Source organism: Lampris incognitus, chromosome 2 (assembly GCF_029633865.1).
Source record: "Lampris incognitus isolate fLamInc1 chromosome 2, fLamInc1.hap2, whole genome shotgun sequence".
In the NCBI taxonomy this organism is placed as follows: Eukaryota; Metazoa; Chordata; class Actinopteri; order Lampriformes; family Lampridae; genus Lampris; species Lampris incognitus.
The window spans coordinates 96,473,589-96,501,202 of record NC_079212.1 but is presented as its reverse complement, the minus strand read 5'-3'; the positions used below and the strand labels follow the sequence as shown (position 1 = coordinate 96,501,202).

The following is a 27,614-nucleotide window of genomic DNA, read 5'->3' as shown; positions in this document are numbered from 1 at the left end:
AAATAACTTCTTAACCAGCGTTGTGTGACACCTCTTATACTATAGTGCTCTTATTTTTTCAAAAATAAGGAATGATCGATTGTGTCAAATGCTTTACGTAAATCAATAAAAACACCTTCAGTGTTTTGTTTCTTATCTACTGCTGTTGCTATATTTTCTACAAAATCCGTCACTGCTAAAGATGTCGATCGATTACTCCTAAACCCATATTGATGGTCCCACAATAAATCTTCATTTTCACAAAATTAAAAAAGAAAAAATTGTTTCATTTTCCATCCCAGCTGAATTTTTTTTTCCCTGCTACACTGTAAATTCTAACAAGTCAGGTTTACTTAAGAAAAAATTAGGAAACCGATTACCTTGGGAAAAGTAAGTAAATGAACTTAATTGTGTCAAGTTATGTGAAATCATTTCACATAACTTGACACAATTTACTTACTTGATTTACTTACTTTTCCCAAGGTAATTGGATTCCTAATTTTTTAAAGTAAATTTAACTTTTAGAATGTACAGTGTATCTGGCTATACACACTGGCTGTCTCCCGGCCCTGGCTCTGCAAATAGATTTCTGTCTGTTACCTACAGTTTGACCTTGGTATTTTCGGGTGAGCAATGCCGGTGCACAAACCAAAAACAATTGTCATGTGAAAATGTGTTTATTTACTGTATGTCCTTATTTTTCCTTTTGTAGTTGTTCCTAGATATGCAGGGACAGTATGCTCTGTCTTCCTTCTCACAAAATGAAAAAAAAACAACTGTTTCATGTTCCATTCTAGCTGAAAAATATGTTTGTTTGTTTTTTCCTGCTATCTGGCTATTCTGGGGGCATTAGCAGTATATGTTAATGCATTTGAAAATCAATACTAGGGTTTTTAGATATTATTTTAATTATGTCAGAAGCAGCTGCTATCAAAAACAGAATCAGGTTGATGTTTTCTCTAAAATCACAGATAGCACCCGGATGTGGGCCACTTCAGGCAATGATGCGGCACTGATGGCCTTCTTCTGGCCCTGACAAAATGGATGCGAGCTTGATGTTGCCCACATGTATAATAGCAAATATGGCTGAAATATGCCAAATCAAACGTGGGCCTTTTTTGGCAAATATGCAGTGCTCTCAGCAACATGTAATCTTGATGTGACCCTGAAGTGGCCCGTGTGGTAAATGGTGAATATGGCCCAAATATCACAAAACAACTATGGGCCACCTTCGTCAAATATGTGGCACACGCAGCATTGCTATGGCTTGGTTCTGGCCCTGATCTGGCAAACAGGAGCGGGCCGCGCAAGTGCCATCATTCCACACGGTATGTGGGCCGGATGAAGTGTCGGTTGGGGGACGGGTCCGGGCCACAGCAAATTTGCTGTCTAGGATGAGAAAAATTTGCCTTATTCTTTAAAATTTTTTATACATAACAGATGCTGACAAATAACTGGTTTAATCTGTTTTGTCCCACTCTTGTAGTTCCCCCTTTTCCCTCGTCTCTATCCCCTTAGATCTGCCTCTGCTGTGGGCCATGATACCATTTAGGTGGTCCATAAATGAACAAGGTGCAGGCTGAGTTTTACAAGAGTCAAAGAGGCGTCCTTCTGACTAGCTCATCATTATCTTTACGGCTGACTGGGAATGGTCTCGAGTGTCAACTTCACATACTTTAAAAAATTCAGGATGCTTTTCCAGGGCAATGCAAACTTGGAATGGGATGCAGTATCTCTCTTAAATAGAACAGGCAAGTGTTTTCCACTGAAAGACATGCGTCATAAAATTTCCAAAATGGAGAATCTGTTTAAACTTAGCCACAAGGGTGTCTGGGTGGCATGGCAGTCTATTCCATTGCCTACCAACACGGGGATCACTGGTTCGAATCCCCGTGTTGCCTCCGGCTTGGTCGGTTGTCTCTACAGACACAATTGGCCATGTCTGCGGGTGGGAAGCCAGATGTGGGTATGCTTCTTGGTCACTACACTAGCGCCTCCTCTGGTCGGTAGGGGCACCTGTTCAGGGGGGGGGGGGACTGGGGGGAATAGCGCGATCCTCCCACGCGCTATGTCCCCCTGGTGAAACTCCTCACTGTCAGGTGAAAAGAATCTGCTGGCGACTCCACATGTATCAGAGGAGGCATGTGGTAGTCTGCAGTCCTCCCCGGATGGACAGAGGGGGTGGAGCAGCGACCCGGGGGGGGGGGGGGACAAAACTTGGCCACCCTAATAATACACAAGAGCAGGCATCAGACATGTCCGACTCACACTGTTCTCCAAAGCTTCCTTGGCTTCATTGCGTCCCACAGAATAGCACTTAAGTACAGCAAGGACAGTGAGCACATAGATTGAAAATACAAGGTGATGTTTTTTTTCTCTGGATGACAGAGGTGAACAATATACCAGGAAATACTGTGAATAGGAAGAATAACCACCACTTTACCAGAACAGGGGTAAATCATTATAAAATACCCCAGACATTGAACAAGATATGAAATATCAAATGTGGGTGAACCAACACCTTACTAAGACACTCTATGTTTTATATATATATATATATATATATATATATATATATATATATATATATATAGTGGTCCTAGACTTACATAAATATCAAAACAAAAACTGTGACTTTTTTAGTAAGTGAAAAGAGAAATAAGCCATAATCACAAACAATGCATACTGGTTAAATAAACCTTACAATTTCACCACTAGGTTAAATAAGTAGTCAATTTGTAATAATTAGCTAGTTTTTTTTTACATGGAATAAACAAACAAACAATCAAACACACAAACGTTTAAACAAATAGATGATAGATCAGTGGATAGATAGATGGATTGATTATCATATCAACTTTCCTGCATAGGTGGAAAGAAAAAATTCCGTTCCCAAGTTCAAAAGCGCCAGCCACTGCCCAGACAAGGTAAATCCTTCTCTTAATGCTAAACTTAGTGGATCAGTCGCCCCTGCAGATTTAATTTGAAGGTGTGTTCTTTTAATTTTCAATATACTATTTTCACTGAGAGCATCAATGGGATCTTTAATTTACACACAATTATTATTGTTTGTATTTATTTGACTCTTATCTATGACTGTGTAACCTGCACGACAGGGGAATGGGCCTATGCTTGCGCAGGGACAGTTTACAGTCTAATGTCTAAGTTCAGTGGAGATTGGTGTAGGTTTTTTTCTAGACCAGATTCTAGTACTCACCCCAAAGACAACACACACACTCGTGGGTATAGTTTACAATAAAAAAAAACAATTTATTTCAACAGTTCAAAGTAAAGTTATTTCAATATCAATACTAAATTAGATGTGTTATATATATATATATATATATATATATATATACATATTTTACTCTATTATACTTTTTAAAAGTTCTTCCTAATATTCTATTTATTGTCTATATCTATCTATATTCTATTTTATACCCTTCTAATATATTACTTATGCAGCCATATTCTACACTAACAAATTAAAGAAAATAATCCAAAATAAAGTATGAGTGCACTCAAAGAAATAATAAAGAAAAGAAAAGGGGGAATGATTCAGTCTTCCAATCTGTGCAAGGTGCAATGTCCAGATCCTACCACAATCACAGGGGCGAGTTAATGTAGAGGCGATGATGATGAATCCAAATCCAGGGTGATGATGGGGGCAATCCAAAGGGGGTATCCAAGGGTTCCAAACGGTGTAGCAAGGGGGGTTGTTCAGGGTACAAAAAAAACCAGTCTGCACAAAATTGTACAGATTCCTTATTAATTGCAATCTCTATCAAACAATTACAAACAAAATAAAAATACCCAAATCTAGAGTCAATTCTCAGAATTAAATCATTTCCTACATATAACTAATATGCGGCTGAATGACAACAGCCTATTGCTGTAAGAACAGTTAAAAACTATGTCATCGCAGCCAGGCTGCGACACTGTCAACGTGAATTCACGTCTAGCTGGCTGCTATGGGTTCCATGGATGCCATGTAGCCCGAGTTGGCTCGGTGGCTAGTGGCAACTGGAGCTTACAGTTTTTTTTTTAACAACAAGCATATTATTATATTAAAATGTCTAACATTCCTACATCAAATAAACCCTATGGACCGGGTGTCCTGACTGGTTTTAAAGCTCTGAATCATATGGGAACTGCTAAGGATCATAGATATACGTTTTAGCTGGGTTAGCTTAGCTTAGCAACCAATGGAAAATTGTCAGTCTTTAGATTTCAAGATTTTAAACTCTTATCTCACCAGGATTCCAGCAGCGTACAAAACACAAGAGAAAAGAGTCTTCCTTCTTCCTTCAACGGGAGATCATCTGTCTTTGGATAAAATCAAGATATCCTACGTAAATGACTATGATTACATGGAACACAGAAAGCTGTTTACTTTTTAGCTTTGGCTAGCGGCTCACCAAGGAAGCTTCGTGGGAGGGATCTTTTTTTGTCGTAGTTCAAATGTCCTGTAGCTCAAATATCCGTAGTTCAAATATCAATAATTCAAGTATCCATAGTCAAAGTTGTCCGTATTTCTAAATATCCGTATTTCTCTTCTCTATTGTCGACGGTTGTTTCTATGGTTTAAACTCTGTAGCTAGTGTGCCTCCTAGAGGCTACTCGTGGAACTTACATACGTCACAGAGTACATGTAATCATGTGGGTTACAACTGCAAAACATTCGGTTGTTCATTTTTCCACACGCTAAAAGGAGAAAATTCTAAAGGTTAATATTTAAGTCTTGACACCGTCACGAGGTTGTGCAAGTAAATTCTGTTCAATTGATTTTATTAGAATGATTAGTTTTATATTTGAAACTAATACGATTTTTCATTCAAGCTGGGTTTTTTTTTCTTTCTTTCTTGCTTTCTTTTTTTTTTTTATTAAAACTATTTCTAAAATTCCTAACCTCAGCTCAGTCAAACTTGATTGATACTCCCCATCCCCTTCCCTTAGGGGGCATTTACCCCCAACATAGGCCGTTATTGTAAATAAGAGTTTGCTCTTAATTAACTTGCCTATTAAAATAAAGGTTGATGTTGATGATGATTGTTATTACACCTGATAGAAATGCATGGAGAAAAGAAAACAAAAATGCCTTCTGATCACGAGACAGAGCAGAGACAGGCGCAGACAACAAAAAAATACGCAGATGAAACCAACTAACATAGGTTAGTGAAAGAACAGAGCATGACAGTTAAGCAACAAATACTAAAGTATTCAAATCAGTCATTTAAGCTTTACTGCATGTGTATAAATAATCTATCAGTTCTTTGTAATAAAGCGGAGCATTAGCGACTGATGTGGAGTAATACGGAGAAAGTAAAGGAACCGGGGCAAAATAGATAAATGATCCTCGCACACAACCCCTCTAACCTGCTATAGATTATGGATGGAGTGAGTGAAGGACTTTGGTGGGGGGCACGGTGGTGCAGTGGTTAGCGTGGTCGCCTCACAGCAAGAAGGTCCTGGGTTGGAGCCCCGGAGTAGTCCAACCTTTGTGGGTCGTCCCGGGTCGTCCTCTGTGTGGAGTTTGCATGTTCTCCCCGTGTCTGCGTGGGTTTCCTCCAGGGGCTCTGGTTCCCTCAGACACACTAAAACGTCCCTAGGTATGAATGTGTGTGTGTGTGTCAGCCCTGTGATGGCCTGGCGGCCTGTCCAGGGAGTCCCCCCGCCTGCCGCCCAATGACTGCTGGGACAGGCTCCAGCATCCCTGCAACCGTGAGAGCAGGATAAGCGGTTCAGATAATGGATTGATGGATGAATGAAAGACTTTGGAAAGGTTTGCCATTCCACTTTAGGATAGATATAATTCCAGTTGCATTTAGATAATCTTGATCAACCCTGGGATTACAATGAGGAGCCAAACCACATCCTATCCCCATTGCGTACTACGCATTCATGCTTATGGATTTTTGTTTAGCATTCAGAAGAAAGGATAAACTAAATCCTCCACAGGTATTTTTTAGGGTGAAATTATTAGGGCTACGCGTAAAGATTAGATTGGGTTTACCCTGTCCCTCATGTGTGTACTGTATGTACATGGGTCCACAGATATGGATTTACATATACAAGCAAAAGGTGTTTACACACAATTATTATTGTGTCCCAGGGCTGGAAATGTGCTATAGAATTGCAGTTATTAATTCATGCTACATGTAGATGTGGTCGACGCAAAGCAAATGATCAATTACAAACTGCCCCCACTCCGCTGCTCCAAAAAATAAAATAGAATAAAAAGTCACAAACAGAAACTTGAACATTGCAGTATGTTTTATTTATAATAAACTGATAGAAACTCCGGGTGGCGTGGCGGTCTATTCCGTTGCCTACCAACAAAGGGGTCGTCGGTTCGAATTCTCGTGTTGCCTCCGGCTTGGTCGGATGTGGGTATTTGTCCTGGTCGCTGCACTAGCGCCTCCTCCTGGTCGGTCGGGGCGCCTGCACAGCGGGGGGGGGTGAACTGGGGGGAATAGTGTGATCCTCCCACGCGCTACGTCTCCCTGGCGAAACTCCTCATTGTCAGGTAAGAAGCGGCTGGCGACTCCACATGTATCGGAGGAGGCGTGTGGTAGTCTGCAGCCCTCCCCGGATCAGCACAGGGGGTGGAACAGTGACCGGGACACCTCAGAAGAGTGGGGTAATTAATAGGCTAGATACAGTTGGGGAGAAAAGGGGGGGAATCACAAAAAAGAAACTAATTTTGAAGCATAATTTATCAAAATAGCTTTATTTTCTAAAACGTTTATGAACTATTTCATGATGACCATGTAGAAACCATCTCGTTCCATGAGGAAATGTGCCCTCTAGTTGGTAGCACATAATTTTTCATTTTCAGTTTTTCAAATGATACATAGTGCTGTAAACTACTAATAAGACACGTTAGTCCCTAGCTAACGGGTGTGACCCTTTAGCCGAGCGGTTAGTGATGTCGCCTTGTGGTGCAGTACACTCCATATTGAATCCCGCACCGGGAAAGAAAATAACCGGTTACAGTGCTTTATACAGTACTAGCAGAGGTACCCGGCATTGCATTGCCCGGGGAAATTGTTCTCACCAAAACAACCAATACAATCTGATCTTTACGATATAATCGATGATGAAATATAGGATAATTTATGATATGATACATGTGATAAACGAATGTCGAATAAACGAATCTTATTAACGAAAATTATCAAATGTTATAATTTTCAATCCATTCATCAAGCTTCTTTACCAATGTGTGTATCAATCGCTCAGTGCTCACCCAGACAGCAAAATGAAACTGGGCCAGATCCGGGCCGGATGTATTGCAGCAACTGGTGCGGAGCCGCAGAACGGTCTTTTTGCACAACGGGCCAATACCAGCGCAGATCTGCGGTACATGCGGGGCGGTCTAGGAGCGGATGTGATTGCTATAATGATCTGCTGGAATCGGCGCAGAGGTGGCGGGGGGGGGTGTCTATGGGCGTATGTGATTTCCTATGCGGATCTGCCGGACTGTGGGTGGATCCGGCCCAGCGTCAGGTGCTATGAGGGCAAGCACCTCTGGGTAAACCACGTTGCGTGCCTTCAGGCTAGCATTGACAATGTTAGGTGAAGTGCCTCCCCCGACCACTGGAAGGATTTGCCGGAAGTCTCCACAAAGCATCGTTTGAATGCCTCTTTCACAAATAAATCAAAATTTTTACTTGGTTTTAGAAATATTTTTCGAACTGTGCAATCCTTGGAAAGTACTGATTCTAAAAATACCTTTCTTTTTGTTCTACAGTGAGTATTTCTGGAGTTTTAAGTGAACATACAAACATAAACTCTTCCTTTATATATATAATTTCCTTGTCTTTGCTTTGGTATGTTTAGTTGAACAGTATCTAGTGTTTGTACATATGAATTCCATTGAAATGTTATGAACATTCCTGCACTCGCACATGATACGTCATAGGTTATCACCAGTTAAGACTTGAGAAGAAACCGATCCAAATTTGCCATGTTGACAATTAGTTTGCTGTTTGGTTTTGTCATCTCACAGCCCTGGATTCAGTCCCAGCCATCTGTGTGTATAGTTTCCATGCTCCCCCAGTGTTAACATGCTGTTCCTCAAGCAACTCCAGTTTTCCACCACAGCCCCAAAAGACATGCATGATGATGCACTGATGTTTGTAAATTGCCTGTACGTATGTATGTGTGACTGCGTATGTACCATTTCCATTTAGGGAAACTTTAGTTGCAGCTTCCTTTAGATAACCTTGATCAACCTTTAGAATTGCTGTGATGCACCGAACCAGGACAGTGTTCTCATTGTGTTGTACGCTTGTGAATTTGTTTTTAGGAATCGTGGAAAAGGATGAACAAAGTCCTACACATGCCCTTTGTTAAGGTAGCGCATTAGGGTTAGGGTTAAGTAAAGGCTGTGTTGAGCTTACTCTGTCCCTACCCTTAAATATTCGTAGACTGGCTTTATAACATCGTTTTAGGAAAGTGCTATATAAATGAAAGGTTTTTTTCTTCCCTATTTTCTTTTGAGTTTGGGATGGGGGTGTTGGAACATGGTGTTGTTGTAGTTCTCTGTTCTAACACACCAAAAAAAAAAGAGGGGGGGGGGTTTGCTGTGAAACACTGATCTGTTCTTTGTGTCTAACATATCAATACAGAAGTGGACACCCCGGCTTCAGAAAGTGAAAGTCCCACCGGGTATTTGTTCTAGCCAGTCACTGAACAAGGTGGTTTCACTCTACCTGGCTGAAGAGTTGCGCTGATTAAATCCAGCGGGTGTAGTGTATGTATGGGTGGAAAGAATACGTGGCAGGACTTTTTACTTTCTGAAACTGGGTTGTCCACCCCTGAACATATATAACACTGGTTTCCAGTAAAAAAAAATTTATTTTTTTTTAAATAAAAAAAAAATAAATGAAAGTTATTATTATTATAGGTTGTGTGCATGTGTTCACAGCAGAAAGCCTTGATTACAGCGATTCTCCGTCTGCGTATGATGATAGCCAAGAAGAACCTCTGCAAGTCATGTTGAAGCCAACAACTCCAAGCAACGGTGCGTACTGGTCCGCTACAGACGAACTGGCAGAATGTTCCTGGTGTCAGGCTTTTATGCGCGCATACTGCCTGCGTTTGGGATTCACTTCCCGCTGTGACACGGAGCGCCCAGTGGTCGCATGTTGCGATGCAGCGATTTCATTGTTTAGTGCTTTGTGACTTGAGATTTGAAAAGAGCAATAGAAATGCGTTAATTCATTCTGTAATATATGCAGGTAAGGTTTATACCAGTTTCTCTATGCAGTCCCCCTCCCGTTTTTAAGTAAATGTTGCATTTACATTTGAATTACGGTTGCAGACACTTAACTACAGTATGTATTTTGATGGGCTAAGAGAAGTAAAGGCTTTACCGTCATGCCTCCATACCTAAAGTTATGTGCTTCAACTGAAAGCACCAATTGTCATAACTTTGTGATCGCTGCAAGCATGCAAGAATTTCACTGCGGTCAGATCTATTAGATTTATTTTATTATTTGTGAAATACTTGTGTGTGTGTGTGTGTGTATGTGTGAGCTGCAGAGCCTAAATACTGATGTTAATAGGATAAGGGTTCATACTAAGCGTTTCATGATACATTTCTTGATTTTGAGTATCGCTGCAAAGTTTCCTCGCTGTCAGTCACATTGACAAGGTGAATGTGGTTCAAATAGCATCTCTGAGATTCATTTTCTGATGGTTAAAGCTTCCAGCGTAAGAGGATTGACTCACCAGTGGTAAATATGTCATTAAACTGCACTCATACACAGGTATTAAGATGGTATAATTAGGCGGTTCTCCAGCAAATGTTCATCAGAGTGGTTTAGTATCAACTTTCTGAATTTTCCCGTTCTGCTCTGTGACAGTAATGACTTTCGTGGTACTCCTTCCACTCATTCTGTCTTTCTATTCTTTGGGCTATTCCTCCGTCTTGTTGTTTATCTCTTTTTCTCTGTAGGTCCTATTTCCCATATGCTTCTGTTAAAGACTGCGAATCACACTACTCCGCTGTGTATCAGTGTCACTGAGCCGGCCAAACTCAAACTGCTGCAAGACTTCAACACAGGTCAGCATTCAGTATCACGTGCTGCACACACTCTCTGTCATGTTGTGCCATGTTCATCCAGTGGTGTGAGGCACGAGGTTTCAGTTCCATCTGTCTCCTCAAAACAGGGTTGTCTGTGAATGGAGAGCTTGATTCGGTGAATAATGGGGGCTTCAGCAAGATTGTAGTCCGCTACAAATCTAAGGAGCACATTGTGATCGACAACCGAAATGTCATGAGGAAAGTGGAGAACGACACTGGTTTCCAGTTGGGACCGAATGTCTTCAAAACTGGAAGGTGCTGCAGCCTACACGGCATCCCTGACACATATAAAACAATAATCACGGGGCGTCAGGGCAGCATAGCGGTCTATTCCATTGCCATCAACATAGGGATCCCGGTTCGAATCCCCGTGTTGCCTCCAGCTTGGTCAGGCGTCCCTACAGACACAATTGGCCGTGTCTGTGGGTAGGAAGCCAGATGTGGGTATGTGTCGTGATCGAGGCACTTAGCGCCTCCTCTGGTCGGTCGGAGTGCCTGTTCGGGGGGGAGGGGAATAGCCTGATCCTCCTACGCGCTATGTCCCCCTGGCAAAACTCCTCACTATCAGGTGAAAAGAAGCTGCTGGCGACTCCACATGTATCAGACGAGGCACGTGGTAGTCTGCAGCCCTCCCTGGATCAGCAGAGGGGGTGTAGCAGCGACAGGGGAAGGCTCGGAAGAGTGGGGTAATTGGCCGGATACAACTGGGGAGGAAAAGGATCGGGGGTGGGGGGGACAATAATCACATGGTGATGTTTAACAAGGTGCTTTTTAGTTTGTGTGAATGTACTAATGACCGGGGTGTTTGCATCTAATCTAAGGTGGCTGATGTCATACATGAGTTATTATGGGCTGTTTTAGATAGCCTTTTTGGTTCTGCAAGTTATATTTTGGGTCCATGCAAAAGTAAGAGAGATGAATGTTTGTTTGTTTTTTGTTTGTTTTTTGTAGTGTGACTCTGATTGTGCGGGGCAAGGAGATAGATATTTCAGCCGAAGGCATACGTATGGTCATCTTACCTCATGAGAGACAAGGGGAAAAATTTATTTGGCCTGCCTTGAGACAGTACCAACGGGGCAACAAGACTGAGGGACTTTTATGTGAGTAGCCACATGAAAACAAATTCCTCTTATTTGCGTACTCGACAGAGAAAATGCTTATTTGGACATATACATGTAGTATAAATCTCCAAAATGTCAGGGAGAACGAGATAATGGAGGCCTCTTCAGTTGTCAGGAGCTTTCAGTGTTTTGTTTTATGCTCTGTTTTCCAGCTCTATATCCTATAATTTACGAGGAGGTCCATGGATCGCCCACCCCAAAACTAAGGGTAAACAACAAGGAGTTTGGTGTTTCCAAGTAAGTTTGATCCTTGTCTTGTTGTGTAGGGATGAAAAACTGGGTAAACATCACGGCAACAGCCTCACCAGTGGCGCCCCCAAGGGGTGGCCAGGGGCCACCATGATACTATCCCTGGCCCCCCCGCTGGCCCCCCCAGCCACGAGTCGCATATGCAGAATATGCTTCTGATTATGCATAATATGCTTCTATCTGATATTTTACATTAGGTGCTGTTCATTTAAATCAATAATGTATATTTTTCTTAACTCTCATATTGACAGTTTTCAACTAGCCTATACAGTATACTACAACAGCAGCATAGAATTCCCGAAAGTCAGTCATGGCTTTTGGTTTTGGTGTGCCACCCAAAGATTTTCAGTGGCCCCATTTGGCCACCCCTATGAAAATTTTCTGGGGGCGCCACTGAGCCTCACAAGACTGCCTGACTCGTGAGACTCTCCGTCACCACGCACCTGTTCAGATTTCTTTGCGGAGAGTTTTTCTGCGTATCAGTCTGGTTTACCGATACACACTAACACAACAAATTGAATCTTCGTCTCTCCCAGAGCCTCAGCTGTGGACTACAGCATCCCCACTGCCCCGGTGCTCGACTGCTGGCTAACGGATCCTGAGGACATCTTGGAGGCCTTGCAGAGAACTCTGTTTGAATTTGTTATCGCAGCGCTTTAACTGGGAACAATGCTGCATCGCTTCAGAGTAAATTAACACAGAACATAGATAAAACTTGAAAACGTAGGACTGAAAATCCATGCTCTGTATGCATTGCAGTTTGCAAATCTGTCGCCCGTGTACGAATAAATGGCATCTCTGATCTGTTCGTGGTGTGTGGTCGAAAGTTTCTATTTTAATAATACTGTTAAGCTGTCACTTAAGTTATAGCAGCCTTAAGACATTCCTTTTTTCTTCTTCTTCTTCTTCTTCTTCTTCTTCTTCTTCTTCTTCTTGTTTTGTCTCATAAAATCCATGCACTACTTTTCAGTCTTCATTCTCACGGTACTTTAAACGTGACTTCCCATCCTGCCTAGAGAGGGCGCTGTCTGACTTCACTAGAGCAACTCAAGTGGTAGAGCAGTCAGGCAAACTCCATCATGAAAGTTGGATTTTTTTTCTTTTTCGTCAGTTATTACTATACACGTTGTGAGTATTAACATTAGCAGTAGTATAAGTAGTAGTGAAATGCTGTAATTGGAATTACTGTCGACATCATGATCAATTTTCTTTTTTGTCTTCCTGCGCCATCTGGTCGCAGGATGGGCGCTTTTGATTAGAGATCGACACATTTCAGCAGTTGCTGTAGGTGAGACTATCCCCGTACCCTCTCAGTCTGGGCAGCCGTGGGGTACTGTATCATTTATAATAAAATCTCTAAACTACAAACGTGACAAACCATCCAACACTTACTGCACATGACCATGCAGTGTATAGTCAACTCTTTTTGGCCTTGGACGGGTGGAGTGGCACGCATACCCACGCCGCTGGGTGGGCCGGGTGTTGTCACCGTGTTGCTGGGCCGGTCCCTGGCGGACGGAATGCGCCAGCAGGCCAGAGTGACGTGACGTGGTTCCCGGGAACAGAGTCGTCCGACCTGTTTGACAGCGCAGCGCGTCACAGCAAATGCACATGGTTGACCTATGCCGAGAGGGGAGTGAACATTTAGACACTGTCGTCCCAGGATCTATCGCAACACTTTCCCAAACAATTACCTCCCCCCCGTGTTTTTCAAGTTTATGTCGTCCCTTTCTGTGTGTTTTAAGCCACCATTTGAGGTGGGGGACTCACTTTAAGACGTCAACAAATATGGACTCTGGCCGCTCTGGCAGCTCTGTTACAGTCACCAGTTCAGAGTGGGCGGTCGCACGACTAAACGTGAGCAACACGGTTCACATTTTCTCCTGTGAGAAATGTATATGAGAAAGTGCGAGGGTCGTTTTATTAGTCAGTTCAGTTATATGTATTCGTATATATTATTCAACCATCCACCTTTGTCCTAGTTTTAGCTAGTCTGATGAACTAGTGACCCGGTGTGCCGCTTCAATGAAAAAAAGGGGGGGGGCGGAAGAGAGGGGTGGGAGGGAGAAAGAGAGGGGGCGTAGGGAGGGAGAGGGAGTGCCAACACTCACCTGGTTATACTCTCTCCGTTCTGTGGTAACGAAAGACATTCCAGTCCGACATACTTTGGACTGAGCCAATTCTCACTACAAATGGATTTTGACAATTTTGTCGTTTAACTTTAAACACAGTAAGTACCCTACACTATACACGTGTCCTTTACTTAGTCAACCAACCCAGTCGCGCGGACTTTAATCTATCAGATCGTGATACCATCACGATTATAACCTGATTTACGTGATGTGGTCACGATCTGATAGAACCCTAACCCTAACCCTAATTTAGTCGGCGAGTCGTGACCACATCACGTAAATCAGGTCATAATCGTGATGGTATCACGATCTGATAGATTAACGAAAATCCGTGCGACTGGGTAGTATTCAGCATGAAGTCACTTTAATGTTATTTATACGCTCATATTCTTACATGACAAACACCTGAGTATTTTAAGGAGCGGTCTGTTCATTTATCAGCTGTTTTGCCAGCCAGTGAACATTGACTATGACTAACAAATAAAATGTTGACTGGGGAAGCAATTTGCACTTTCTACACATGTAAGAGTTGTTCTGAGCTCTGAAAAACAAGTGTGGGTAGATGATCTATCCCGGCATCAACGCACGTTCTTCTTTCCCCAGGTCACGCGGACGAGTACAAGCTTACATTGTTACAATGTTGCAGTTTCATTCAGCGGACGCGTTTGTCCGAAGCGACGTACGTCTGAGAGTCCCGTTCAAAGACACAATACACTGAAAGGTTCTGCTTCCGTTTGGCTTCCCCTTACAAAAAATAAAAAATTAACAAATAGTATACTTAAAGTTTATTTTATTAAGGAAACAAGTAAACTTCAAGTAAAGGTCAAGTTCAAGTAAAGTTCAAGTATATGTACTAGTAGTATACTTGTAAGTATACTTAAGTATAATTTTGTTTAGTATATCTGATAAGTACTTAAAACGTACACTGAAAGTATACGTATATACCAAGTTCATTTGCACTTGATTCAATTCCTTTGGATAACCATGACCTGGATGACTGAGAACATTCACAGACCTGAAAGTATACTCACTGGTTTTTAGTTTAAAATACGTATACTAACAGCACACTTGAATTAACTCCTTTTTTTTGTAAAGGTCGTTCGAGAGTCAACATTGCACTTTGTAATGTGAGCACCTTGTCGAGTTAATCTCCAACCAAGAACCGTGACAGGAAAAGGGACATAGGTCGTGTTGAACATGTTTATCACACCACCGAGGAGTATCGTGGGGAACATGGTGTAGAGCTCCAACCTGTCAGAGCAAGATGGTTTCACCTGGATGCTCTATTGGACATGTCCTTCTAACAATAGCCATGCCTGCCTTTGCTTTGGAGTTGATTGCACATGACGTTCAAGAAGTTGTTTGTTCACAGGTACGTATTTGCTTTGTGCATTACACAGGCACACGTTAACACACCAAAATCAAAATGTTCTGTGCTGCCCGCAGTTTGTGTTGACTGATCCCAATGTCAATTTCCTATTCTGGGAAATGCAGTCCTTTGCTAGGATAACTAACATTTTAATTTCCTTTTCTTTGTCCACCTGTAATGTTTGCCCCCCCCCTCTCCCTTCTGGGCTATTAAATGAAAATGGACTGTAGGTTTTAATGAGAGGACAGCTTATCATCCTCAACAGCCAAGTACAAACTCATTATTCTTCAGTATCATTCAGCAAAATGTGGCGGTGGATTAATTTCTTTTCCCATTTCATAATATCCCCCTCAACAGGGTCTCTCTGAATGCACTGTGAAGGATGAGTCGCCGATTGCTCTTCCTGGGCGCAAGAATAATGCGGTGGATATCAGAGACCTTAAGGCACAGGTTAAACTGTGCTGCGAGGACGGAGCCATGTGCCCGCTGTGTCTGGTGATAGACATGCTCCTCAGCATCCAGCTCAGCAGAGCTAATAGCAGGACCGGCCAGAGAGGTGGGAATGGATTCTGCATCTCCTTTCAGGAGAATTGGCTGCAACTTTTTTCTTCTTCTTCTGGATTATATGATGGAGGATGGAAAGAGCCTAGAGTGCTCTTCCTCCATTCACCTCCTCTACACCTGTATTGATTGAAATAGTCTAATTCTTGCCTCCTGTTGGGCGTTGTCTGTTGCAGCAGCATCTGTGAAAGTGTGCTATACACCAAGCAGTTTGCCCATATGTAAGAGAGTGGAGTTCACAGTGAATCGCGAGACTCTTGCCCAGCAAAACAAAGCACACGTAAGTTGCACAGAGCACACTTTTAACAGATACAGACCTATATATATATATATATATATATATCCATCTATCCATCTATCCATCTATCCATTATCCAAAGTGGTTATCCTGCTGTCAGGGTCGCGGGAGCCTATCCCATCAATTATTGGGCGGCAGGCAGGGAGACACCCTGGACAGGCCACCAGGCCATCACAGGGCTGACACTGACACCCCCCCCACACACACACACACATGAAATTATTATATTATCAAATCAATCAAATTGTAAAGTCCACTTTTTTAATTATCATAATGTTGGCAATTGGTGATGAAATTACGCCCAACAACGTATTCTATTGTGTCCAAATTCCAGTCACTATAGATATAATTCTTAGCCGATTTGAGCTTATGGCTAGTTGGGCCATTGCTGTCTATTAATTTTCACTTTTCTTTGAACTGGAGTTATATAAAGCCCAATTAGTACAATCTAAAAATACAGAGAGTCTTATTATACTACCGGAGTGACCGTAGTGTCGGTGGGGCCTGGAGTTCGTTTCCATAATTTATTATTAACTTCCGGGGTGAGCGCGGAATTTCCCGTGAAGTCCGGCTCTCTCACAACAGAAACTCATTGACAAAATCATCACTTGCTAAAACAGATACTTTGTTGCAAAATAATAGCCAATTAAAGGATAGTGTTAGCAGATGATTCTGACCCTTTAGTCGAGCGGTCAGCGATGTCTCCCGCGGTGCGAAAGATATGGGTTCGTGTCTCGGCCGCGGCAGTTCCTGTGGTTTCCCCAATTCGCTACAATATGATTTCTGCCTCTGAACTTCACTGCAGGTTCTCATCTTGTGTGGGCGGGAGCGATATTTCACTTTCATATATTTGCATTTAAAATGAGTTTTAGATCAATTGCGCAAAAAAAGTTATAAGATATACCTAAAACGACCATTAGCGGTCAAAATGGCCCCCCGTGATTTGCGCGTGATCGTGCGCGTCATGTCACTATTTATGACGTGTTTTGGTCGCATCATTTCCGTCGCGAAGTTCATTGCTCTTTCCTAGAAAAAAAAAGTGAAAAAATAGCGTTCTCCAGTGCAGGCCCGTAGCCAGAAACATGTTTTTGGGGGGGGGGTCGGGCAACACTGCCGAAAGCTACCGGTAAATAAAATTCCCACACTGTATACTATAGCCTAATACCCAACCGTACGGTAAATGTCAATGTATTAATGGCCCATAGATAATCATCAATGCATTAATAAATAAAAGTGGGTCTTACCTTATAAAAGCAGGTCCAATCGTCTTTTTTGTCTGCAAAAGATGTCCAGTACCTCTTCCGGCGTCACCACCATGTCTCTGTGCTCCGAGAGCAATGTCAGTCCATTAAGCCGTCTTTCCGTCATTGTACTGCGCATTTTGTCCTTGATCCTTCCCAGACAGGAAAAACTTCTCTCGACATGGGCACTGGTGACAGGAAGCGTGGTCAAAACGCGGAGAAGCTTGAAGATGCTTGGAAACAACTCACTGTTACAGGCATTTAATGCCTCAATGGCATTTTGTGGAACATAAGTTGCATCTTTCCATTTATCCCGCCAGGTGTCAATTTCTGACTTTACAACTTCCAGATGCGGTGACACTTCATCAGGATACAGGTTGGAGAGCGCTTGAGCTGAGCTGTCGTTCAGCATGCTGACCTTAGATGGCAGTAAGGAGCAGAGGTTGGAGATCACATTTCTGTGTTTGCTGAAGCGTTCCTTCATCTGTGATGAATAAAAGTCAAGCATGACTATGAAAAGCTTTTGCCGGTAGTGATTTTCACAGGCCTTCAATGGATCCTCATTGCAGTCCATGCCTCTTCGTGGTCGAAATTCAACCCCATACTTGGCTGCTTGGGAAGAGGTCTTTTGGAAAATCTGCCTGAACTCCATCTAAGAGTTAGCCCTCATCTCATCTGCCTGCTTAATAACAGCATCAGCAGCTGAAACGCAACTCACCAAGTCACAATTTTCCTTCTGAAGGAAGGTGGACAGGTGGTAGGTTTTTGCAAGCATCTTCTCACTCACATTCATGGACAGCATGAATTCTGCATTGTCAATTGAATTAAAGAGCTGAGTGGCTTTGACAGATGTGTCTCCTGTGAAGGTTTCACTGATTTTCTGCAGGCTGGATCGCACAGGGTCTAAAAGCTCGTTGAATGTAAATATTGCGTCGTGGCGTTCGACCCATCTCATTTCACACAACTTCGTCAGTCGGGTTTTCTTGCAGTCGGGTAAAAGATGCTCCGTCTCGTGTCGCAGACTGGCAGACCGCAAAGCCGAATCATGGAAAAAAGTGCAGATTTCCGAGACAATTCCAAAGCAATTTCGCACCATTTGTACAGGGCAGCACTTGTTTAGGACCAAATTCAAACTGTGGCTGGCACAGTGCACATAAACTGCTTGCTTGTGCTTCTCTTTGATTTTAGCTTGGGCACCATGTAAACGGACACTCATGGCAGATGCGCCGTCGTATCCCTGGCCACATAAAAACTGTAAATCAACGCCTGCATTTGTCAACTGACTTTCGATTGAATTGGCGATTGCCTCCCCGGTTAACTTCTCGATATCAACAAAGGACAAAAAATCCTCTCTGATGCTATATTGGCTGTCATGCTGGTTCACGTATCTGACACAGACAGAAAGCTGCTCCCGCCCTGAAACATCTTTCATTTCATCTGCCAACACAGCGAAACACTGCGCGGAGTTTACTTTCTGCACCAGTTTGTTTGTTATCACATCTCCAATTATGCTGATTATTTCATTTTGTACATCAGGACTGCAGTAGCTAGCGTTTGCTGCACATTTACTCAAGTGTTGTAACAGTACTGTGTCGCCAGATGTAGCCCTAAACCTGAGTAAAGCCCTGCAATTTCCGTCATTGTGAGTTGGCTCATTCAATGTCACTGGTCCTGAATCAATATCACCTCTCAGGGCGAGTTCTTGGCGACCGCAAAAAATCAACGTTGCAATGATGCTTTTGAGTTTTTCTCTGTTTTCTTGGACTCGCTTTTTTCTCTCAGAATCTAGCCTCAGTGAAATTGCATCCATTTTATTGTTGAGAACCATTTGGAAATTGTCCGCTTTCAAACTTGCATCCTTGTGATATGCCTTTTGTGCATGGTCTTTGAACGTCTCCAAAGCATGTTTCCAGTCTGAGAAGTGGACATTAATTAGCTTGCCAGCTTTTCTGTGCCCTCCCTTGCCCACATGCTTGACTGCAAACGCAACACAGTGCTTACAGAAACAACCGTCGGACCTTGTTGAGTATACTAGCCAGCTAAACTGGCCATTCCAATGACGTTGGAAACGTAGTTTACCTCCTAGTTTTGTAGGGAATGTTTGTCCGATATTGGCCGTCCAGTCCAGTGAGTATATTTCTATTCCCTGTTCGTCTGATATTTTCCCACCAATATAATCCACAAAGTCGTGTGAAAACGTTTCCGAGGTAGAGGACAGCGGGCGGGTCTGCTAACTCTGGCTCCGTTTCCGAGGAGGAGGGCAGTGGGTCTGTTAACACTTGCTCCGGAAAATCGGTAACGTTAGTGACCAGATCATCTGTAATGTTCTTTTTTTTCTTTTTTTAGTCGGGACACGTTGAAACAAAAAAATCACTGATTTTACGAATATTAACTTTACTGCTCTTGCCTGATTTACAGGTAGCTTTCGGCGGCTACATTGCTTTTGAAAAACAAACTATAGATCGACCATTTAGCTAGCATAACCAGTGGCAGGTTGCTTAGCTGACTCGTCAGACCCCTGAGCCAATCAAAAGCCTGTGATTTTATTTGTTTTACGACAAAACAAATAAAATCACAGGACAGGTGGACAGGTTTAACGCCTGTCAGTCACGATAGATGCAGTGTATGAGTAGGCTAGAGGGGCGGTGACAAATAATCAAAACGATAACTAAATAATTATTGGTGCCATTTCAGACGGGCCGTGGGGTTTCGGGGGGGGGGGGGGTTCAGACACGAAAACCACCTACCTGGCTACGTGCCTGCTCCAGTGCAGAGAAATATTCTAAATTTGTTTTTTTGATTATTGCCAACATGTCTGGTTACAGACGCACCGATGCGTTGCAGTATTTACAGGCGTTGGATAGCGGCCATTTTAAATTGTTTAATTAAAATTAAAAGTTGTTAAAATGTTAATTTTGGTGTCAGGTAGTTTCTCAACAAACTAACACATGCAATGCTTTAATATCTCAATTGGGTATTAGTCTTGACAGAATACAGAGTTTAAAACCCGGCGGTCAGTTTGACGGCTCATGCTCGTTTTAGGTAGGAGTGAAATCCCGGTCGTTTTAAGTATATACTTCCAATACGCCTGATGAGTTCTCACCTCTAGTCCCCGTATGTAATACAGAATGTGCGCGCCCGTGTATGTGTGTGTGTGTGTGTGTGTGTGTGTGCACACGTGCATGCGTGTGCGTGTTGACTCCACAGCTGTCGTTGGTGATTAAAAAGCCACAAGGGGTTTCCTTCAGCAGCAGAGTGCAAGTGTCAGTCCACCCCACTAAACAGCGACACCTTATTGGAGAGCTTGTTGTGCCCTCGTTAGATGAAGGTACAGCGTGTGGAGACATTGAACGTCATCAGAAATATTTTTTCAAAAAGTATTTCAGCAGTAGTAACTACTTTTGATAATCCTAATTTTTTTTTCTTTGTTCAAGATACACATGTCTGGTTATATACATAATCTAATGTAACTAATCCACCCTGTCCTCAGTGTGCGTATCAGACTTACAAGAACACATAAAAGAATGCAATGGTAAGTGGTCGCTATATATTCTGTAAATGACTTTGGATTGTACCATTTTGCATCCTAGGAAAAAAAAAAACGTTCCTGCCAAATAAATTGACACTGATGAGATTTGGTATGAATTGGCAGAGGATATTTCATAACTCTCTGTGTCCCTACTAATGCAAACAAGGTTAAAAAAAGATCTGTGATTAAATGTCCCCAACTTTCCAGTTCCACAACACTTAAACCTGTGTTTTGTTCCTCGTCAGCCCCGAGGCTGAACAGCATCGTTCACCAGGCGAGGAAGCTGGTGCAGTTGGAGGTTGTTGGCAGGAACAGCAGCCTCCTGGACCGCATGTGCCTGCAGTATGAGAGGAATGGAAGGTGTCAGGTTAGACAGCCGATGCGTATTAATGAATTGTGTTTCCTGCATACTTCGCAGGGCGCATGTCTAATGTTTGTTCTGTCTGTTTGCAGCCGTGGTGCAGCATGACCGTTCCACTGTTTTCTGTTACTCCCTGCACATGTTTTCAGGTACTACACTAGACCATGTTCACATGGTCTGCATAGAAACAACACCATACGCATTGTAAACCTCTATGGAATTATATGCTCATTTGTGTGTGTGTGTGTGTTTCAGATATGGTGGGATGAAGGTGACCAGAGATCTCGTCGCTCCGTAAGCTGCCCCTTCGGTGACCGCGCTGGTGAGAGGCCTTCACCCAGAAGTTGTGGACACAAGTCTGTGATTTTGTTCCACGAGCGCTTTTGCTGAGCTTGCTTTCTTCTACAGGCGTCTTCCAAAGGACCGTATGGGAGAACGTGACCATGTCTGTCGTCCAGGGTCAGATGACCAGTGCTGGGAGCATGCTGTTGTGGAGCCTGTCAGCCCCATGCAGGCTGGAGGGTGAGGTGTGGCCCTGTCACCGCACACAAGGCGCCACGGAGAGTTGGTGCGAAGAGACGAAGGGCCTCAGGCAACAGCTGTCAAACGGCACCTGGAGACAAAATAGCAAGGGACTCTGGGTAAATGTGAACAAAATACTGAGCACTTATTTTCCCCCTGGTTTAATTTATTACTTCTTTCTATTTTGCTGACGTTTGTTTTCCCCAGGAGATACAAGGGGCGTTTGAAGGCATTAATCTTCAGCTTTCACCGTGTGCGATGGTAAAATATTCTACCTGCACTTTCAGGACCCATCTCCCATCTTCACATCTTCTCCGTTATTAGAGCTGAATGATGTTCTTACACTGTGTGCTTTTGTTGATGCAGGTAAAAGTTAAGGAAAGGAAAAATGAACTGGGTCCCTTCTGTTATAACAACAGTGAGTCTAAAAGAAAGTCACATTACACATTACATACATTATTGCAGTGTTTCCCAACCCAGGCCTGAAGGAACACCTATCCTGCAGATTTTCTTTGCAACCCTGAATAGGTACCTGTTTGTAGTTATTCAACCAATCAGTAATGAATTATGTCAGCTGTTGTACACCTGGCATAATTAAGTGCTGTGACATGATTGGTTGAGTAAGTACAAGTAGGGCTACCTATGCAAGGTTACAATGAAAATCTGCAGAGGATAGGTGTTCCTTCAGGACTGGGTTGGGAAACACTGCATTATTGTACATGTATGTATGTATGTATGTATGCCTGTATATGTATTTACATTATACGCCTATACGTGTATGTACCATACATACATACATACATGTATGTATGTATGTATCTGTCTGTCTGTCTGCCTGTCCATCTACTTCTCTGTCTGTCTCTCGTTCCGTCTGTCTGTTCGTCATTCATTTACAACTTCACATGCTTCCCGTTATATTTTGGGTTTTTGAGCACTGGAATAATAGGAATAACATGTTCGAACGTAATGGTTTGACTGTCTATGATTTCCAGCCAGCAGATGGCGCTGGCCTCTCCTAGTTTTTGCTCTGGCGCTGCTGATTTGCTCGGCGGTGCTGCTTCATTATCTCCTCCACGACGAAGTAAAAGGTGCGCCCCCCCCTTGTTTATTCTATCTGTCTCACGTACCCTTATATCGAAATCCACGCGTTATATCCACTAGTCGTTATAATTAATTGATATAATTTAATGAACCGTGGACAGATTTAATTTTTTAATTTAAACCTTATTTAATTTCTTTCTTTCTTTTTGTGTGTGATTTATGTTAAACTGCATTGTCCACATCGTGTGAGTGTCCACAGATGACCATTTTGCACAAAGACCCCTTTCATACGTCTCACTGACCCAGTGTCATACAGATGCATGTGCTTAATCTTATCTTGTATTAGGGATTAATTTACAGAGGTGGGAAAACCTGGTCCAGAAAGTAAAAACCCTAACTTTGTCTTTACTCCACCCATGTACTAAACCATCAGATTGCACTGACTAGTTTCTCAAATCAGCTGGTTTAATACATGGATGGGGTAAAGACACGGTTAGGGTTTTTACTTTCTGGACCAGGTTTTTCCACCTCTGATTAATTATTCATGGAACTGGCATACCTTTGTTATCCCAGTCTTGTGATGTGTTTACTGACTAGACTGGGGTTTTTTGTTCTACTGTAGGATGGGCACGAAGGTGGTACTATGATAAATGTGTAAAAGGTGAGTTTTGTTTTCAACTTTGACCAAATGACCTATGCTCTCATAGCTAGCCATGACAGAGCAGCTTTGTCCCCAGTCAACTCTCACATACTGGTTCCCTTCTTATCTCCCCCTAACATATTTGTCAAGCAGCTGGGACCCGCCATGTGGTGCTGCTGAGCCCTCCAGATGCGGATGATGTGGTGTCGAGGTTAATGTGTGGACTTGGCTCCCTGCTGTGTGACCGGGGCTTCAGCGTATCTGTGGACCAGTGGAGCCGGACCGAACAGGGCTCCTCAGGGCCCCTGCCGTGGTTGCACTCCCAGCTGCTGCAGGTGGAGCGGCTCGGGGGCCGAGTCATTTTGGTCCTGACTGGGAAAGCCCGGGAGAGAACCGAGGAGTGGACCCATCAGCAGCAGCAGCAGCAGCAGCAGCAGCACACAGAGGCCAAGGGGAAGGTGCAGGACAAGGGTCTCACCCGGATAACGTCTCCTTATTCTGATGTCTTCACTGCCTCTTTGAGTTGCGTCAAAGCAGACAAACAGCTTGGCAGGGCGAGAGAGCGCTTCCTCCTTGTGGACTTCGAGTCTCACCCAGCACACCATCCCTGCCATAAGAAACACCTGCCGGAGCTTTTTCGGGGGCTGCCCCTCTTCCACCTGCCCTCTCAGAGGCGGGCCCTCCTGTATGATCTGGCAAGAGGGAGAGGAAAAGGGTCTGGAGGAAGGAAACGGACGGAGCCGCTTCAAAAACAACCGACAGCGGGTGACGACGAGAGGAGGAGGAGGGACGTGTTTGTGGGGAAGAAACAAAAACAAAAAGCGCGAACTAAAGAGAAAACGACAAATTGATGGGCTGTCTTTTTACACAACAGCCATGGAGCATATCGAGCTACATCATCGAACTATACCGATATGCGCCCTACGGGCTGAAGTGAACGGTGTCTTTAAATAGATCTGGGACCAGATAAGAGACAATATAGGAACATGGACCAGACAGCAGCCGATTCATTTCTACGCCCGTCTGTAAGCGTGTCTGTCTGTCTATAAATAAATATGCTTGCATGTGCGCACAGCGTGGCTGTCGCTTGGCGTCGAGCGGGCGCCCTGATTGGAGCGTCGTTTCGAACGGCAGAGAGGTTTACTTGTTGAAACTCTGCAATGCGGCAGAGAAGCGGTGTTTGTCAAACGCTGGTCAAAGCGGCGGCGCTCCGCCCGCTCGGCGCATTACGGAAGCGGTTTAAGCGCTCTTACGGCGACTCAAAAGTCCGACAGACGCGCTTCTCACTCACAAGTTTTGTTTTTTTGTTTTTTAAAATAAACTCGCCATATATGTGATTTAAAGAAGAATTCAACGACAACGCCAATTTAAACCCAGAGTTCACCCGCTCCAAGGTAAAGTTCTACCTCCGTTTTAACGGACGTTACTTGGCAGGCTCTGTTGTAGCCTGCCCTTAACGTCCGATATATAGCTCACCCTGTCGTCAGAATGAGTTTGATATAGGGCGACGTCAAAGTGTATTAACGTACGGCCGTTTGCTAACACCGGTGATAAAAGCTAAGCGACGTGCTCATTTCTGCTTTAAGACAGGCGAAAACATTCAAACTGCCACAACAAACGGGACTGCTACGTACAGGGTGAACATGCTCCTCCACAACACTAGGGGGCGCTTGGCATCTGCTGTACACGCGGTGGGAGACGGCAGTCGGTGTAATAGCGGATATGACCGACCAATTAGCTTGTCTTTAGCTTATGAAAGTCATATGGCTCATCATATGGCTCCACGTTGCGGAATAAAAACTTAGATCGTCGCCCTCTTCACCCACACTGTCACTGGAATCACATTCAACTCCCCTCCTTTACTTTTTTTTAATCTTAGTTTACTTGTCATGAGGTAACAGGACAAGTTGAGTTGTCCACACTGCTGAAACTCTTATACTAAATGTGCTCCCAAATTCAGCCGTCTCCTAGTCTTGTCTATGTTCTCCAAAAATATTATCTTAGTATCTTTGGGCCAACGTGGAATCACGTTATATTCCTCAATTACTAATTTTTCTTATACTATCTGTGGCCAAAAATGTCATTACTGAATCTTATTTCAGTTATCTGTATATGAATAGTGATTCTATTACTCGGACTTCAAAACATCATAAGTATCTGAAAATGCATTTCGCATTCTGGTAAATCTTAAGATAGCACAGTTACAGTAAATTGCTTGCCCCATCTTTTTTTTTTTTTTGTTGGCAGAGATCAGACAGGAGCGAGGATGATTTTGTGGAACCTGCTGCTGCCAACTTGGCTGTGTTCACTGTTGGCTCTGGTTGTTCAGGTCTTAAGCTGTCCAGATACCTGCAGGACATGCTCAGGGCCAAATCACAACCAGTGCCTGGAGTGTACAACCGGATGGACGCTCCATGATAATTCCTGTGTAGGTACTGTAAGCAGCACTCTCCACATTCCCTCTTTGTGTGTGTGTGGGCGCACGCGTGCTTGCATATCTGTGTAGGTTTTGTGCAAAGAATAAGATTATATGGCTTTGATCTATTTCAGACATTGATGAGTGCGGCACAGAGTTGGCCCAATGTCCCCCCAGCTCCTATTGCTTCAATACAGAAGGGTCTTATGAGTGCCGAGGTCAGTTCTGGCTCTAGTCTGTGGTATTGTTTTATTGATCTGTTTCAGTTTTAACATCATTTATTTATTCTTCCTTCGTGTGCATGTGAGTAGAATATGAATAAGCCCTCCTACCATTGTTTCTACAGGCTGTGACCAGGCCTGTGTAGGCTGTATGGGCAGTGGACCAGCCCGCTGCAAGAAATGTGCCTCCGGGTACAGACTGACAGGAACAAAGTGTTTAGGTGACCTTAAAAACACTTGGTTAATATGTTAAGTTTGCTGTTATTCTCTACCTTATATTCAGATGAGAAGTGGCTATGGAGTTTTACCTGATATGAGTATCTCATATTTTTGTCCCTTAAGATATAGATGAATGCAGTGAGAGGGTGCTGCCCTGCATTAGTCTAGATGAGCTCTGTACTAATGTGGATGGCTCTTACCGCTGTGACTGTGCTGACGGGTTTAGCCGCAAGGATAATGTCTGTGTTAAGAACCACCTGCCTAGTAAGTAAAGCCTTAGGACAACATAGACACAGAAATAAGTAAAACGATGGCTGCTTTCACACTCACTTATCATTCTTACACAAACACACACACAGGGCCGGATCTCCGCATAGGCCGACAAGGCCCAGGCCTAGAGCCCAAATTTCCAAGGGGGCCCAAAATCATGGGGGAAGGGGGGAAATATATTCTAAAATGATTATTATTATGATTATTATTAGTAGCATTTTTTTAACATATCAACAAATCCTATGACACTTACACACCAAATAAATATATGTCTATCAATCAGGAATAATTATTATGCCATAAAAAGAAATAACACAAAGGAAACCGTGGTATCATTCAGTCTAACTCTAAGAACTCCATCTCCCAGAATGCCATACTGTTAATGTAAGTTACAGCAGAGCAACAGCATCCACACAGAGCTGTGCTTAATTTTGGAAAAGAGCTACTGAATGCAGTCAGGTGCAGCAAAGAATGCAAAAAAAAGAAAAAGGAAAACAAGAAGAAGCAGAAGAGGCTGAACGCCAAAGATGGGCATTTGAAAAATATGGGGGGGGGGCAAACGGAGGCGAGGCCTAGGGCCCATTAACGTCATGATCCAGCCCTGCACACACACACACACACACACACACACACACACACACACACACACACACACACACATACACATTTCACGTCATTTCACATCTCTCTGTACAGGTGTGCATGAGAAAGGTCTTTTTGAAGACATCCAGGATGAGGAGGTGGAGGTACTGCAACAGATGTTCTTTGGGGTGGTGCTCTGTGTGCTGGCCACATTGGCTGCTAAGGGCGATATGGTCTTCACATCCATATTTATGGGAGGTGTGGCAGCCATGGCAGGGTACTGGCTGTCACACAAGGGAAGCCATTTTCTGGACAGCTTCCTGAAGGGACGTTGAAACTCTGAGCCAAGCTGCAGTCAGAACTTATTATGTCTCATCATTTGGCAGAACACCTACATATGTCATTGATCACCAAGACCTGAGATGCCTAAGGCACTGGTAGACTTTCTGCAGAAATTAGACTCAATGAAATGGGAAAATACTAACATAATTGTTGGTATAATTGCCACAGCATCTTAGGGTTCCTTTACAATGAAATGGTAAAGGATGGAGATGTGAACAAGGGTTATAAGATGGGAAAGGAAATGGAAACTTCCTAGCAAAACAACATATTCAGTCATGTGACAAGAAATACCAATTGTGGACAATTTTGCATTAGGGCCTGATGTGCGTGGGGGTCAACTATATATACTTTGAAGGCTGAAGCTCATGGAGAGCATTTGGAAATGTTACCTCTTGTCTGTATGAACCAGCTGTATTGCCTTTCTTCCA

The 27,614-nt window shown here is 43.3% G+C and overlaps 3 protein-coding genes across 3 annotated transcripts in view; all 3 read left to right on the top strand.

Annotated features, from left to right (window-relative positions):
• The window catches only part of LOC130106656 (inter-alpha-trypsin inhibitor heavy chain H3-like), a 41,001-nt gene extending 28,757 nt beyond the window's left edge, over positions 1-12,244 (top strand). The window contains exons 23-28 of the mRNA XM_056272845.1: positions 8,891-9,007; positions 9,944-10,051; positions 10,159-10,327; positions 11,024-11,172; positions 11,346-11,430; positions 11,979-12,244. Coding sequence (XP_056128820.1) covers positions 8,891-9,007; positions 9,944-10,051; positions 10,159-10,327; positions 11,024-11,172; positions 11,346-11,430; positions 11,979-12,102 — 752 coding nt within the window. The 3' untranslated portion in view covers positions 12,103-12,244. The remainder of the gene's footprint in view (positions 1-8,890; positions 9,008-9,943; positions 10,052-10,158; positions 10,328-11,023; positions 11,173-11,345; positions 11,431-11,978) is intronic.
• Positions 12,245-13,586: 1,342 nt separating this feature from the next.
• Positions 13,587-25,082, top strand: il17rc (interleukin 17 receptor C). The gene is made up of 16 exons (XM_056300796.1): positions 13,587-13,672; positions 14,178-14,295; positions 14,670-14,946; positions 15,301-15,499; positions 15,681-15,784; positions 20,251-20,371; positions 20,534-20,575; positions 20,818-20,939; positions 21,026-21,082; positions 21,189-21,255; positions 21,342-21,574; positions 21,663-21,716; positions 21,822-21,873; positions 22,448-22,543; positions 23,119-23,157; positions 23,290-25,082. Exons 3-16 carry the CDS (start codon positions 14,839-14,841, stop codon positions 23,985-23,987), a joined length of 1,992 nt encoding a protein of 663 aa, XP_056156771.1. The 5' UTR covers positions 13,587-13,672; positions 14,178-14,295; positions 14,670-14,838; the 3' UTR covers positions 23,988-25,082.
• LOC130107948 (protein disulfide isomerase CRELD1) lies at positions 24,430-27,179 on the top strand. The gene is made up of 6 exons (XM_056274765.1): positions 24,430-24,530; positions 25,384-25,568; positions 25,687-25,770; positions 25,899-25,994; positions 26,116-26,256; positions 26,959-27,179. The coding sequence occupies exons 2-6, from the start codon at positions 25,403-25,405 to the stop codon at positions 27,177-27,179; spliced, it is 708 nt and encodes a 235-aa protein (XP_056130740.1). The 5' UTR covers positions 24,430-24,530; positions 25,384-25,402.
• The last annotated feature ends 435 nt before the right edge of the window (positions 27,180-27,614 follow it).

What these genes read in the sequence shown, in the direction of transcription:
- LOC130107948 (XM_056274765.1), top strand. Translation starts at nt 25,403, where the DNA reads ATGATTTTGTGGAACCTGCTGCTGCCAACTTGGCTGTGTTCACTGTTG. An exon ending in CCATGATAATTCCTGTGTAG is followed by an intron (nt 25,569 to 25,686) that starts GTACTGTAAGCA and finishes GATCTATTTCAG; the next exon opens with ACATTGATGAGTGCGGCACA. An exon ending in TGTTAAGAACCACCTGCCTA is followed by an intron (nt 26,257 to 26,958) that starts GTAAGTAAAGCC and finishes CTCTCTGTACAG; the next exon opens with GTGTGCATGAGAAAGGTCTT.
- il17rc (XM_056300796.1), top strand. Translation starts at nt 14,839, where the DNA reads ATGGTTTCACCTGGATGCTCTATTGGACATGTCCTTCTAACAATAGCC. An exon ending in AAGAAGTTGTTTGTTCACAG is followed by an intron (nt 14,947 to 15,300) that starts GTACGTATTTGC and finishes CCCCCTCAACAG; the next exon opens with GGTCTCTCTGAATGCACTGT. An exon ending in CTCCCTGCACATGTTTTCAG is followed by an intron (nt 21,083 to 21,188) that starts GTACTACACTAG and finishes TGTGTGTTTCAG; the next exon opens with ATATGGTGGGATGAAGGTGA.